Genomic DNA, 15,159 nt, shown 5'->3' with positions numbered 1-15,159 from the left:
GCAACTCTTTGGTCCCTTGAGCGTGGCTCTTCCACAAAATACCACATGCGGGCATGCATGTACAGTGTGATTGAAACTTTGTGGCCCATGTGCAGAAGTCTGTATTTTGTGGAAGAGCCACACTCAAGGGGCCAAAGAGCCGCATGTGGCTCGCGAGCTGCAGTTTGCCGAGTCGCAGTTTGCTGACCACTGGGTTAGGCCTATATGCTTGCATATAAGTCCTTTGGTTGATCTCTCCCCCTTACCTCCACCCTTCCCCTACCTTCCTATGAGGTTTGACAGTCTGATCAATGCTTCTCTGTCTCTGGATCTGTTTTTTTGTTGTTGTTCATCAGTTTATGTTGTTCATTATATTCCATAAATGAGTGAGATCATGTGGTATTTATCTTTCTCTGACTGGCTTATTTCACTTAGCATAATGCTCTCCAGTTCCATCCATGCTGTTGCAAATGGTAAGAACTCCTTTTTTACCACTGTGTAGTATTCCATTGTGTAGATGTACCTGGATATAAAATTCTTGATTGACTATTTTTTCTTTTAGTGCTAGTTCCTGTGGCTTCCAAAATTTCTGATGAGAAATCTGTTAATAATCTTATTGAGGATTACTTGTATGTAATGATTTGCTTTTCTGTTACTGCTTTTAAGATTCTGTCTTTTGAAAGTTTGATTATAATGTGTCTTGATCTGGGTCTAAGTTCCTCTTAGATGGAATCTTTGGTGTTTATGTTCAAGACTTTCATCAAATTTGGTATTTTTCAGCCATTTCTTCTTCAAATATTTTCTGTTCCCTCTCTCTCTCTCTCTCTCTCTCTCTCTCTCTCTCTCTCTCTCTCCCTTCTCCTTCTGGGACTCCCGTATTATGTATGTTATGCTACTTGATGGTATCCCATGGGTTCCTTAGGCTCTGTTCATTTCTTTTCAATCTTTGTTTTTTAGATTCAATAATTTGCATTGCCCTATCTTCAATTTTGCTGCTTCTTTCTTCTGCCTGTTCAAATCTGTGAATGATAATGTTTTATGTTTGTTTTACATTTTTTTACAGTTATTTTCTGTGTGTGACAAGTGTTAGGTGGTCTGAGGATATGATTACGTGAAATTTTGGAGATAATCCTCCATGACTGAAGTTCCAAAGGCATCTATTCAGGTCCTGCCTGCTTCTGAGTTTCTACTGCCCACCCAGCTGGAGCCGCATGCTTTCCCTGGATATATGCAGGCTCAACTTCACCTTGATCTCAAAAATAAAACCTGGCTCCATGTCAGGGGCATTTCTCAGGCTCCAAGTCAGCTCTGAGGACCACAGAAGGATTTTTCCTCACTGTTAGCCAAGTCTTGGGGTTTCTGGCTAGTACCGAGTACCATCTCTGCTTTCTGACACCCTGTGTGATTCCTGGTCCCTTCCCCAACTCTTCCTACCACCAGAGACCAAAGACTTGACTCTGAGGACGAATTACTATCTGGTTGACTCCTGAAACATCTGCTGGCCTGAGCATCCATGTCTGGCCTATACCTGGTTGCCTTGGGTCCTCAGGGGTGGCAGTCTCTTGCCCCTATAATGAACATTGTTGACAGACTTATCTCAGTTCTCTCCTTGTATAGTTGAGTTACTTTCCAGAAAGAACTATTGTCCTCTGGGAGTAAGTCCAACTCCTGGAACCTATCTGCTCCAAGTCTTCCTGGCCCTATAACTCCAAATGAGGTCAGCTGGTGAGGTGTAATAGCACATGAGCATGGAGTAAATAGGAGAAGGAGAGGAGGGGAGGAGAGGGGAAATAGGGGGGCATCTGTAATACTGTTAACAATGAAATAAAGCAAAATTAAGTTAAAAAACTATTAAGGAAGGTTCCATTCTAGCATGTATGTATGAGAATAATGCCATAATCAATAAGAAATGCAGCATCACTGAACATATATCCTAGTGAGAATGATGAAAGAGTAAGACAAATTGCATATTGATGGGATATCAGAGGAAAACAACCAGAGGGAGACAAAGAGACCAACCAACATAATTAATTTTTACTTAGGAACAACCTTACTCAAGGCATTACACTTGAGGTCACTAGAAAGAAAAATCATGAAATCATTGTGTGTCTTGAGGGTACTTTGTTTTGCCTTAAAGTGATTGTATCAATTTAGGGCCAGGAGGGGATATGATAAAACCAAGAGTACATAAAGTGGGATTCCAGAAGTGATGTGGGCTATTGAATCACAGTAAGAGAAGACGCAACAGGGAAATGAGAGGGGACAGCTGAGTCTACTCTGTGCAGGGAAGCTGAGGTTGTCAGCTCCATTAGGAAGGCAGTCTTTGTCTTGGAGTCCACATGTGTACCCTTGGCATTTATAACAGTGACTGACAACTAACAATTGTTTAATAAACATTTGTTCACTAACTGAAAGGATATAGGATCAGCTTGATACGGTGAGGCCTGGAGGAAGGCAAATCACACAGCCAGCCAGGGGCAGGGGCAGGAATAAAATCCAAACTTCTCAACTTCCAGCCTTACCTCCAGTGTCTGTGGGAATCAATTGGACAGTCTTTGAGCATTCCTACCTTATATCGATCTTCCCACCACCTCTTTTGAATGTAGTCCTCCCCTTCCTTCCCCATTCCACCACTCTGTAACCAAACCCTGGGGAGGTGAGGGGAGGCCTGGAAGTTCCTTGAGGCCTTAACCTGCCTTATCCAACTCATATCTCTTCTAAGCTTCTGTCTTCACAGTCATTGCTATACTGTTTGGCCTCATCTGCCACCCATTCTTTCCCTTAAGCCTTTCCTTCTGTTGTATGTCTTCTTTAATAGAATAGGAGTGCTCTTTGTGTTTTCTGCCCACACGAACAGGCCCAGTTTAAGACACACTGCTAGATTTTGTATACAAATCTCTCTCTTCAGATATTGGTTCCCCCACTTGCTTTGTGAATAGGAGCAAGACAGATCTCTCTGATCAAAGGGGTTCAGGTTGGGCTACTGAGGGAATAGAAAATGTGGGTTTGGAAAAAGTGTTGTCCCAGGTGAAGAGAACCACATCACCAGGAATGGAGGGCATGTAAACATTCAAATTATAAGACTCTACTTTGGAGTAACTGGGTTGAGATGTGTCATCTTTATTGGAAATAACCTGTTTCAATAGCTTCTATCAACAGCCAGGGAAACTGTATATCCTTCCTAGCAAAAAACCAAATCAAACTATGCTATTAACCTAAACAGGGAATCCACCTCCCTCACCCCTCCTCCCTACTCCACAGATGGGCTAAGAGGTTTTGCTTGGAATCACTGTTACCTGTTTTCTTCTTGCCTTCCTTTCCAGTTGAGAGGGAAAAGCTCAGACAGCCAGTAGAGGCTTCATAGATAAGCTGATAAGGCGAGTTAACTCCCATTATTGAGGTGCTCAGGAAGGGCTCTGGAGTGGAAGAGAGAGGGATCCTTCTTTTAATTTTTTAACTCTATTTTTTCTTAACAAAAAATATAATATGGATTTTTTTTGTTCTAGCAGTATGATAGACCAGATATTCTGGTGCTCTATTGTACAAAACAACCACCTCTTGGAATAAAAAGACTTTTGATAAACAAGCAGGCTCTGAGCAATTAAGGGAAATTAAGGTTCCTTTCTACAGTACCCCCCTTCCAATATCTCTCAAGAGTGAAATGACTAGTGCAGGGAGCAGCAATCAAACACAAAAGGTAACATCATATTACTAAAGGGCAAATGCAGGTATAACTGCTGCATTAAGTAGAGAAAATAAGCAATGAGCTGACTAGAAGGAAAGTCACCTATTTTCTCTTATCCAAGACATAGAAATCAGATGCTTCTCCAACAATCAGATCAGCCTCTTGCAGAATCATGCTGTCTTCTGTAGAATAATTTGATTATCTGAACACTTAAGAATTAGAATTTAGCAGCCCCATCACTCTGGAAAATCTTAATCATTCTTACATAAATCTCATCAAATCCTTTCCTTATTCCCCCCGCCCCAAATATGGCCATTTCACTGGTTGTTAGGAAATGTTAAGCATTTCATTTATTGGTATGGTATATACAAATCCATAAAGAAAATGGCAAACCTGACTTGACAAGTAGACAGATAATAACCAGAGACTGCACACTGGATGCAACGCACAATCACTCACCATCACTAGTGATCCAAAAACTGAAATCAGAACAACCTTCAGCACCTTTTAACTTAGCAAAAAAGAAAAGAACTAACAATAGCCAATGATGGTAAAGATGGAATAAAACTAGTCAACCCTGCTGGTGTAGAGAAAACGCATCAAAAAAGCAATATTTAGCAAGAGCTAAACACATATTGAGACCCTCTGCCCCAATAAACCCTCTCCTGGGTAATCAATCTTAATCACCAATACAACAGAAATAAGTGACATATATAAAGTTGCATATTACAATGCATAAAATACTAATAACAAAAAACCTGGAAACCTAAGCATTTGGTTAATTATGAAACATACATATTAGAAGAAATCTACACCAACTCAAAATAACAATTATTAAAAGCATAGAGCCATGTTGGAAAACATTTGTCTGTTAAGTCAAGGATACTGAGAAACAGCCAAACCGGTTTGGCTCAGTGGATAGAGCGTCAGCCTGCGGACTGAAGGGTCCCAGGTTCGGTTCCGGTCAAGGGCATGTACCTTGGTTGCGGGCACATCCCCAGTGGGGGGTGTGCTGGAGGCAGCTGGTCGATGTTTCTCTCTCATCGATGTTTCTAACTCTCTATCCCTCTCCCTTCCTCTCTGTAAAAAATCAATAAAAAATATTTAAAAAAAAAAAAAAAAAAGGATACTGAGAAACAGAACATTGCAGTATTCTTTTAAAAGTATACACACACAGGGGAGAAAGAGAGAGGGAGAGAGGAAGGGCGAGGGGAAAGAAAGGAGGGAGGGAGAAAATTGAATAAATGAAAGAAAAATAGCTACATATGCAAAGATGGCAAGATTACTTGCTTTCTTTTTTGGTATGTCTTATATAATGATATTGCCATCAACCAAAAATCAAGGAGTAGTCTAGTTTTCTTTCATGACAGGCCAGCACTAGCAGGTATTAAGGGCAGGAGAAAAGGCTAGAACTAGTCTTACTACTACCTGGCAACAGCTTTAAGGGAACAATACTACTCTAAACTCAGTTATAGCTTTGGTCTGCTTCACATAATAAGATGGTCTAGAAAACCATCTTATTCATGCAAAATAAATTGATTTCCATCTTCTTTATAATGCCCTGGGAGAGCTAACTCAAGTCCTTCTAAGATGAATGCCTTCCCAAAAGAAATGGATAGCTTCTTCATACATATTTTGATATTTTGATTATTTTCCCCAAACTCTAGGCTGGTTTAAAGAAAGGTGTGTCTGGAACCAATGTGGCAACAAGTGAGAGAGAATTCCTGGAGAGTGTGATGGGGAGGTTTTCCCAGTGCTCTGCTAATGCAGCAGGGCACAGACATCACCAAAGGATCTCTCTCCAAGGTTCAGCTTTCTGCAAATTCTCCTCCACTAGATTAGCCACAGCCTACGAGGGACACCAGAAGTTACTGCAGCACAGGTAAAAGCCTGTGACTCTGGAAGAATGCTTGAATACTTTATGAGGTGCAGTGCGATTGCTGACAACCGTTTCCTTTTCAAGGTGAGGGAACAGAATATTCAGGTGGGAGAGCACCATGGGCAGGTCTGAGAGTGGGTGCTTGGGCCAGAGCTATCATGACACCCCCGTGGGACTCTCCCTATTCACAAACAGACCAACAGGTAGCTGTCCACCCCAAAGGAGATTGATCTCTAAGCCCTATATGGAACACAAGGTGCAGAACTCCATATATGCTGGTAACTATCTGCAAAAATAGTTACAGAACAATTTAGAGGACCTGTGCTACCAGGGCATAGCTGATCCTGAATAGAACCGGCATAAGATACATCCATGGCATGGTAAATAGTGTGGGAGGAAATGTTTGGGATTTTAATCTTAGAAAAGGAAAACAAAATTTATCAAAAAAAAACCCAAAACACCTTTTACCTTTTATTTAACAAAAATTAATTGATATTGGAGCACATGCTAATTGTTATAAGAAATAACGACTGTGTTGACTTTTTTCCTGAATGGTTGTATGTTAACAATAAAATGAGTCCCTTCATGTTTGTTTTTTGCATCTCCTACCTCACAGATACCACCAAACTGCTCTCCACAGGAATGGCACAAATTTGTACACTTACCTGCAGCATTTGAGAATCTCCATTGCTCCACATCCACCTCAACGCTTGGAAAAGTCAAGCATTTAAAGGGGACTTGACCTTTCCATTGCGCTCTGGTTGGTATTGTTTGAATTCTCACCTAAGGGCTGAAGCTCAGGTACCCACCTTTCCCCATCAGTCCAGCACCAAAGGTACTTCTCCCGAATGTGCCAACCAGGGAGTCAAAAGCCATCTCTTTGGCATTGAGGTGAAGGAGCTGGCTGGCCTCCACAAAGCGCCTTGTGATGTCCAAGGGGTTGGCACCTAATAAAGGAATCAACAAAGCAACTCATTTTCCTCTCAGCATGGGCTAATGTTTCCAGAAAAGGGCCTCCATAAATGGCCAGAGAAATAAGGGTAGAGTGTAGATCCATATCTAGGATAAGAAAGTGTGAGGGGGCTCCTAATGGAAGGGTCTCTAGCTCTCAAAACCTCTCAAATGGCATGTTACTCTCTGCCCTGCCTTGTCCTTCTCTCTTCCATACTCATAGGCCTGGGTATCAATGCTGTTGGTATTTAAAATAACGCAGTACTTAGAAGTTTTAATTACTGATGTGGCGCTAGGTCCTGGCCTTAATCTAGAGATGACACCCTCACAATAGATGGATCCCAGTTCTCATAACTCTCCCTGATTCTGGCTCTACTGGGCTCTGTCCTGCTACCCACCAATTGTCCCTCTTGACTGGCAACTCCACAAGCCCCTTCCTCCTGAGTGCCTTCTCTCTCCACCTCTGTGTCATTTCCAAAAACTCCACCCATCAGTACCTCTGACCTCGCACAATTCTCCACGGCCAACCTTTAGTCTTGGCTCTGCAAAGTTGATGGAATGGAAGGAAAAGAGGAGAACAGAGAGAGGTGAGAGGATGAGTCTTGTGGGTAGCCATGGTAGGAGTTCAATTCCTACAGCAGATCCATGGCAGCCACCTGTTCCCAGTTCATCCTCATATACCTGTTTGGGGTAGGTGCAGTAGACACATCGGTCCAGACAGACCATTCCAGGCCCAGAAAAAATGGAGAAGAATCTGACAAGCCAGCCTTACCAGACACAGACTCCAGCATGGCCTTCATCTTCAGCGTGAGCAGCTCAGTCAGCAGGTGGATGGACCGCCGCTGGAACTTGTACAGGGTATCCTGGCTGCCGTGCACCCGATGACCACGGGTGGTGAACTTGCCTGGCCCAGTGGGTAGCATCGGTGGTGGTGGTACTGATGGTGGTGGTGGCTTCTTCAGGACGTGGATCTGCACAGGGGTTGATTCCACAGACACCACGGGTGGAGTCCCAAAGCTGATCTCCAGGCCCCGGATGTCAGACGGAGTAGGCACCATAGGGTCAGTGATGAGCTCCTCCCAAGTGAACTCAAAGATGTTTCTGATGCCCTTAGGTATAGCAATGCCTGTGTTCCGGCACATGAGGAGTAATTTGGAAATGTTGGCCAGCAGCTTAGGGGCCTTGGATTTGTACTGCAGGTACAGTTCTCGGTTACTCTTGATGTCGCTCATGTTGTTAGAGCATGCATACTGCTAAGTAATACTGTCTATCTCGGACAAGAGGGGCCTTCAGCTGTAAAGAGTCAGAGCACCCTGAGAGGTGAATGAAAGCAAAAGTTCTTTTTTTTGAAAGCCAAAGTTCTTACCTAAGGTGAAGGCTTGGAGACAGACAGAATGGAGGTGCTGAAATGGCCTTTACGGGTCATTGAACCTGGGTCCTATCCAGGAAGGAAAATAATTGGTCACACCCTCCTCCGCAGTAGGGCAAGGGGATGCCCCTCCTCCCTTTTCTTCCCAGAGAAACCTCAGATAGACCCACATTAGTGAGTCACTTTGGGGAGGGAGGGCCTGGGGATGAGTAGGTTCTAGAAATAGTTGCAGGGACAGTCACACAAACTAATTTCCTATGGAGGAGCCCCCGGGACTGGAGGAATGGAAAGGATGGGGAAGAGAGAAAGGTTCCATCATACCTTTTGTAATTATAGATCTGAGGCTGGAAGATCTGCTCGTGGTCTATCAATAAAAACCTGCAAAAACAAAAAGATATTTCATGGGCTTTCTCTGGATGAAAGGGATAAACCTCCTGGTTGGGTAAGCTCCTGGTTGCAATGAAAGGATGGGTATAAAATTATTCAACATGTACATCCAAAGGCAGACAGGAAAGAATGAGGAGAATGAGTTTTCTTAATTCAATACTAATATTATTTGCCACATTTCATAAAACCTAAGATTTGATGTAACTAATGCACCATCTTATAAGAAAAATATCAATGTAAGATACCATTGACTGTAAGACTTATCACAATTTCACAGATGTAAAAAGGGAAAATGTGTACCTTAAAATCAGCAAACTATAATAAGCATTTTCCCACTTTAATAGAACTTCCTGAGGGCACCTAGTGCTCATCAAATGGACATATGTGGCTGTGAGGATAGCAGACAAGCATACTCATGTCTGGGTCAGTTGAACATCATTAGATGCTACTAGGTGGTTGTCATCCTTCTAAATTGTGTTTTATTTTTATTGTTTTACTTTATATAAAAAATAGACCACTGGTTGGAGAGAGGGAGTTTGAAGAACAATTTGATGAACACAAAATGGCTAGAAAAAAATCTACAAATAAACCTCTAGGGTTTTGTAATCAGATCTGAAAGTTTCATTCATCTGATCAAAATAAATACCATAAGGACATACCACTGTCCATATGTCAATCTAAAATACATTAATAAAAATATAAAGTCACGGAGGGAGACCAAGATGGCGGCGTAGGTAAACACCGGAGACCGCTGCCGCAAACAACCATTTCAAAAATACAACTAAAAGACTGAACGGACATCACCCAGAACCACAGGAAGGCTGGCTGAAGAGAGACTCTACAACTAGAAGGAAAGAGAACAGCAAATCGAGGCTCAGAGGCGGCACAGTGTGGAAAATACAAAGGTACCGAGGTGCGCGCGCAAAGCGGGCTGGTGGCTGAGGGCGCGGTTGTCGTTTTCTGTCGGGAGTGAGTCTCAGACTCTGGGCTCCAGATCCGGGCGAGTCTCTAGGGACCCAGACTCAAACGGGAGAAGCGGGATTATCCGGCATCAGTTGGAACCTGAGGGCAGCTTTCTCTCCGAGGTTTGCAGCGGCTGCCGGGGTTCTGAGAAGCAGAGCCTCTGGGAACGGGACTGAGCGTGGCCATAACTGCTCCCTCCGCCCGCCCTGTTGATCCCGCCCCGCCCAAACCCTGCGCACAGCCATTTGCCGATCGCCTCAGGCAAAGGCTGGATTAGCGCCTCCCCAGAAGGCAGACGTTTTCCATACAGCTGATTCCTATAGCCAGTCGGCCTGGGGGTCAAATCCCTCTAGTGTTAACTACAACAATTAAGGCTTGGCTAGAACAAGACTGCGCACAGAGACCACAAGGGGGTGCACCAAGAAAGCATAAAAGATGCGAAGAGAAAAAAACATGACAGAAATGGAGGATATGGAGCTAAGAATCGCAATTTTGAGGGCTTGCCATAAATTTGTGCAGAGCCTCACGAAAACTAATGAGACCCTCGATGCTACGATAAAGAAATTAGAAAGTAAGCATACACGGACTGAAATAAAGAATATTATACCCAATAGCAGACCAGAGGAGTACAATAATCAAACCAAAGATTCGACAAAAAACACCCAATTGGAAAAGCAAAATGAAAAAAGAATCCGAAAGTGTGAAGATAGTGTAAGGAGCCTCTGGGACAGCTTTAAGCGGTCTAATATCAGAATTATTGGAGTGCCAGAAGATGAGAGACAGCAAGATATTGAAAACCTATTTCAAGAAATAATGGCAGAAAACTTCCCCCATCTGGAAAAAGAAATGGACTTACAGGTCCAAGAAGCGCAGAGGACCCCAAACAAAAGGAATCCAAAGAGGACCACACCAAGACACATCATCATTAAAATGCCAAGAGCAAAAGACAAAGAGAAAATCTTAAAAGCAGCAAGAGAAAGAGGCTCAATTACCTACAAGGGAATACCCATACGACTGTCAGCTGATTTCTCAACAGAAACTTTGCAGGCCAGAAGGGAATGGCAAGAAATATTCAAAGTGCTGAATACCAAGAACCTACAACCAAGATTACTTTATCCAGCAAAGCTATCATTCAGAATTGAAGGTCAGATAAAGAGCTTCACAGATAAGGAAAAGCTAAAGGAGTTCATCACCGCCAAACCAGTATTATATGAAATGCTGAAAGGTATCCTTTAAGAAGAGGAAGAAGAAGAAAAAGGTAAAGATACAAATTATGAACAACAAACATGCATCTATCAACAAATGAATCTAAGAATCAAGTGAATAAATAACCTGATGTACAGAATGAACTGGTGATTATAATAGAATCAGGGACATAGAAAGGGAATAGACTGACTATTCTTGGGGGGAAAAGGGGTGTGGGAGATGCGGGAAGTGACTGGACAAAAATCATGCACCTATGGATGAACACAGTGGGTGGGGAGTGAGGGTGGAGGGTGGGGTGGGAGCTGGAAGGAGGGGAGTTATGGGGGGAAAAAAGAGGAACAAATGTAATAATCTGAACAATAAAGATTTAATTAAAAAAAATATAAAGTCACTTCTTGATTTTACATCACACAAAAATGATTTAATTTCTGAGGGGCTTTGTGAAAATATGTTCTATAAAAAATGCTCAAGAATCAGAACACAATACTCTCAACAATAAAAATAAATTTAAAAAAAAAGAATCAGCTGGAGGGGGCAAATGGGGGGGGAAAGAGGGTATATGTAACACTTTCAACAATAAAGATTTAAAAAAATAAAATAAAATAAAAATCAGCACACACAAAAAAGGTTGGTCAAAGGGAAGCTGAGAGCAGAAGCCCCCCCCCCACCCGCTTCTGATCACCTTTGCCAGCATTTCCATACAATGTCAGTAGTCGCCTCTCTTGTCTGACTTAAATGACCCATGAGCATACTTGCTAGTAATGGTGGCCTTAAAGCAGAAGGGTCTCTGGCTGGTGCCTTCGAACAATTCTTATTACCACAGCCCTCCAACCATCAATTCTACCACCTCAGCCTGACAATTACCTCCCACCATGTCCATGGCCGTCTTCTCCCACCAATCTTCAATCTTTCGCTTTTCAAACCATGTCCTCTCAAACCACCCTAGGTTCACCATTCCAGGACCACACCCCTGGTGCATACCATCAGCGTTTATTGAGCAGGTTCACACCATAATCTGGTGCAACCACCCTGGAGTGAGAAGGCTATTATCTCTCTGGTTTTACTGATGAAGAATCAGAGCTCTTAGGAGTTGCCTATGGACATAGGTTCTACATGCAACACTACTTCCTCACGCCCTTTGGGTTGCCTCTACCCATCTATCAGCAACAAGTCTCCAAAGAACAAGAATCCCATAGAGCAAACCCTTCTGACATCTGGCTGACTTGCAGATAAAGTGGCTTCCTATGTCTATTTGCTGACCCCCTGGCATCTATTCCTCAGCTCTGAAGACTTGGAAAAATAGGTTCGTTTTTTTTTTTTTTTTTTAAATGATAAGTCTACAGAACAAAGAAACCACTCAGAATCTCTGTCATCAGGGCAGCCAGCCAGAGGATCTGACCCTGACCGTGCAGGGCTGACTTTTTTTTTTTTTCTCTTTAAAACCAGGACTCAGATGAAGACAAATAAAATCCTTGAAATGTTAAATAGTTTGAGGAACTTTTCCCTACCCCCTTCCAGTTCCTTTCCTTTGAAGTTAATTTTGAAGATATGTCTTACAGATAAAAGCTGATTTTTACAATAGCTTTATTGTGATATAATTCACATACCATACAATTCAGTCTTTTAAAAGTATACAATGGTTTTTAGTATATTCAAAGTTGTGCAACCAACACCACTACCTAATTTTAGAACATTTTCATCACCCCATAAAGAAACCCATTATCAGTTACTCTCTATTCCCCTTATCCCCAGGCAACCACTAATCTAGTTTCTGTTTCTATAGAATTGCCTGTTCTGGACATTTCATATAGATGAAATCATATAAGTGGCCTTTTGTGACTGGCTTCTTTCACTTAGAATGTTTTTGAGGTTTATGTTATAGTAGGTATCAGTACTTCATTTCTAGTAGAATAATATCCAATTACATGGTTAAACCACAATCTGTTCATCTAGCATTATTTGATGAGTATTTTGGTTTCCACTTTTTAGCTACTATGATTAGTGCTTCTATGAACATTCATGTACAGATTTTTGTGTTTTCTTTACCTATTGCTATTCTCATTCTTCTGGAATGGATGAAATGACTGTAGCTCCAGCAGCCATTTCAAGCCACGAGGTTACTATGAAGCCACGTATTAAAGGTGGCAGTGGAGACACTGCCAGCCCCAATGAGAGCGGGACTGTGGCAGGATGGTGGAGCAGGTGAGTGGGCGGTAACAGGCTAAGGCAGGTGCGAACGGGGCCCCATCGCCCCGCCAATCGCCCTGCAGACAATAACCACCTGTGGCCCAGCTACCAGGTGCTGAGGGAGCCAGGCAGGGGACCCAGCCCGGACCAATCACCCTACAGGTGGGATGGTGGAGCAGGTGAGGGGCTGGTGCCAGAGCCAGGCCCAGGCGGGGTGCCAGGCAGAGCTGCAGGGCTGCAAGGCTGGGGGTATGAGCTGGGGCCTGATCTCTGTAGGCCACCCCAAGGGACCCAGCCATGCACAAATTCATGTTCCGGGCTTCTAGTGAATATATAATTGCAGTCCACGACTGATTAAGAAATACAGAAACAAAAGATCAACACCAGACCTGGGTGATAGATTTTCACTAAAAAACACCTTACTTCATTTGATTACTTTGATTTTTCAGTTTTTCTAGATCTACACCAATCACATCATTCTCTCCCTTCCCCGACCCCCACCCTACTCCTCACACACATACATCAAACATTAAGCTAAATGTACACACCTATACTGACAAAATGCCTCACCAAGACAGCTGGCGAGGGTAGGTGAGAAGGCCAGAGTTGTTTCATTTTTGCTCACAGTTTTCAGCAGGTCAATCAATTCTTTTCAATGATCATCCCTTACCTTAGCCATTAAGTTTTTTTTTTTTTTTATAAGAACTGCTTGATGTATAACTAACTTAGTTCAATTTACTGACTGAAAAACAACAACACCAAACATATATGGAGTGGCTACCCTATGTTGTATTAACTGCAAAAACCAGTACTTACCCTGTTCCAAATTCTAACTTCTATTGCCTCATATGTATGTCACAAGGTTAGCTGAAAACCACCCCATGGGGTGCACTATGGCTTTAAGAAATAAATTATACACAAGGTTTGGGCAAATGTATGGCTACACATAGCAGGAATCTCATGTATATGGATTTAAAGTTTCTCCTTTGGGAATTTTGCAAGCAAACAATGATTTATTTAGCCAATTCAAATGAACTGTATCAAAACACACAAAGGCCTGAAGAAAAGATTAAAGTGAAAACAAATAATTCAAAGCACTTTCTGATCTAAAACATTTCACTGAGCTCTACAAAGACACGAACAAGGTGTGGTCGTTTTCTAGAAGAGATTTTACCACTACTTACTCCCAAGATAAACACAGCCATAAAAATATATTAAATGCTTCATGTACGTCTGGAAGAAATTATTTGTCAATCCTTTAGTTACTAATGGGAGGATCATGTGTAGTCAGACTCTAGAGCATGTAAAAAAAAACAAAACAGATCATTTAGAGTTATGCTGTGTAGTATAGTAGCACTATACCACATGTCTTTTTGAGCACCTGAAATGCGGTTAGATTACAGTGGTCGGCAAACTGCGGCTCACAAGCCACATGCGGCTCTTTGGCCCCTTGAGTGTGGCTCTTCCATGAAATATCACGTGCAGGCGTGCACGTACAGTGTGATTGAAACTTCGTGGCCCATGTGCACAAGTCGGTATCTTGTGGAAGAGCCACACTCAAGGGGCCAAAGAGCTGCATGTGGCTTGTGAGCTGCAGTTTGCCAACCACTGGGTTAGAATGAGTAAAACTAAATTTTCACTTTATTAAATTTAAAACTTCACACTTGACTGTTAATGGAAAACTTTAAACATGATTAAGCATGTTTGGAACAATTTAGGGTATGTGAATCTATGCTTTCAGTGGTATATTTTATGAAATCTAAATATAGGTCAAGTATTCCTGATGAAAATTTTTACAAGTAGATATACAGTGGATTCTAAACACTTGGTATGAAAAGAAATGTAGAATATCTCATTAATATTTGTGTACAATGCCGAAACCGGTTTGGCTCAGTGGATAGAGCGTCAGCTTGCGGACTGAAAGGTCCCAGGTTCGATTCCGGTCAAGGGCATGTACCTGGGTTGCGGGCACATCCCCAGTAGGAGATGTGCAGGAGGCAGCTGATCGATGTTTCTCTCTCATCGATGTTTCTAACTCTCTATCTCTCTCCCTTCCTCTCTGTAAAAAATCAATAAAATATATTTTAAAATATATATATATTTGTGTACATTGATTAAATGCTGAAATAAAAGTATATAACAATATTAATTTCACTTTTTTAATGTGGTTCCTAGAAAATTGGAAATGACATAGAAGACTTACATGGTATTTCTATTGGGCAAACAGTGGATCTGAAGTCTAAGAATTCTAATGCCATCTGCTGGATGCACTCATATAAAACAGGCCCATGAGAAACTGTAAAACAAATTATGTTAATGAAGAACTCTGGGTCTGCAATGGAAGACAATGTAACAGCTGGGTTCATAAAACACTAAATGATCTGCTGTTAAAGAGGGCATAGAGGGGATAAATGGTAATGGGGGAAAAATTTTTTTAAAAAGGCATTGAAAATAGGTTAAAAGTTTTTAAAATCCTAGAGAAAATCTCACTTAGTTATTAGTTGACAGTGATCATGAGCCAGTACACGGACTGCTTTGCTATGTCCACCCAAG

General features: G+C 42.1%; 1 protein-coding gene across 1 annotated transcript in view; it reads right to left on the bottom strand.

Annotated features, from left to right (window-relative positions):
• Window positions 1–14,887, bottom strand: part of CUNH3orf20 (chromosome unknown C3orf20 homolog) — a 62,155-nt gene extending 47,268 nt beyond the window's left edge. Inside the window, exons 1-5 of the mRNA XM_070433551.1 lie at window positions 14,810–14,887; window positions 8,185–8,241; window positions 7,267–7,932; window positions 6,353–6,490; window positions 3,276–3,395 (exon numbers count right to left, since the gene is read on the bottom strand). Of these exons, the coding sequence (XP_070289652.1) occupies window positions 3,276–3,395; window positions 6,353–6,490; window positions 7,267–7,726 (718 nt within the window). The 5' untranslated portion in view covers window positions 7,727–7,932; window positions 8,185–8,241; window positions 14,810–14,887. The remainder of the gene's footprint in view (window positions 1–3,275; window positions 3,396–6,352; window positions 6,491–7,266; window positions 7,933–8,184; window positions 8,242–14,809) is intronic.
• Between the last annotated feature and the right edge of the window lie 272 nt (window positions 14,888–15,159).

The sequence above is a fragment of the Myotis yumanensis genome, unplaced genomic scaffold (assembly GCF_028538775.1).
Source record: "Myotis yumanensis isolate MYYU_CA2020_CCGP unplaced genomic scaffold, mMyoYum1.0.hap1 SCAF_14, whole genome shotgun sequence".
NCBI lineage: Eukaryota > Metazoa > Chordata > Mammalia > Chiroptera > Vespertilionidae > Myotis > Myotis yumanensis.
The sequence above is the reverse complement of the archived record's forward strand: the minus strand, read 5'-3'. Positions and strand labels throughout refer to the sequence as shown.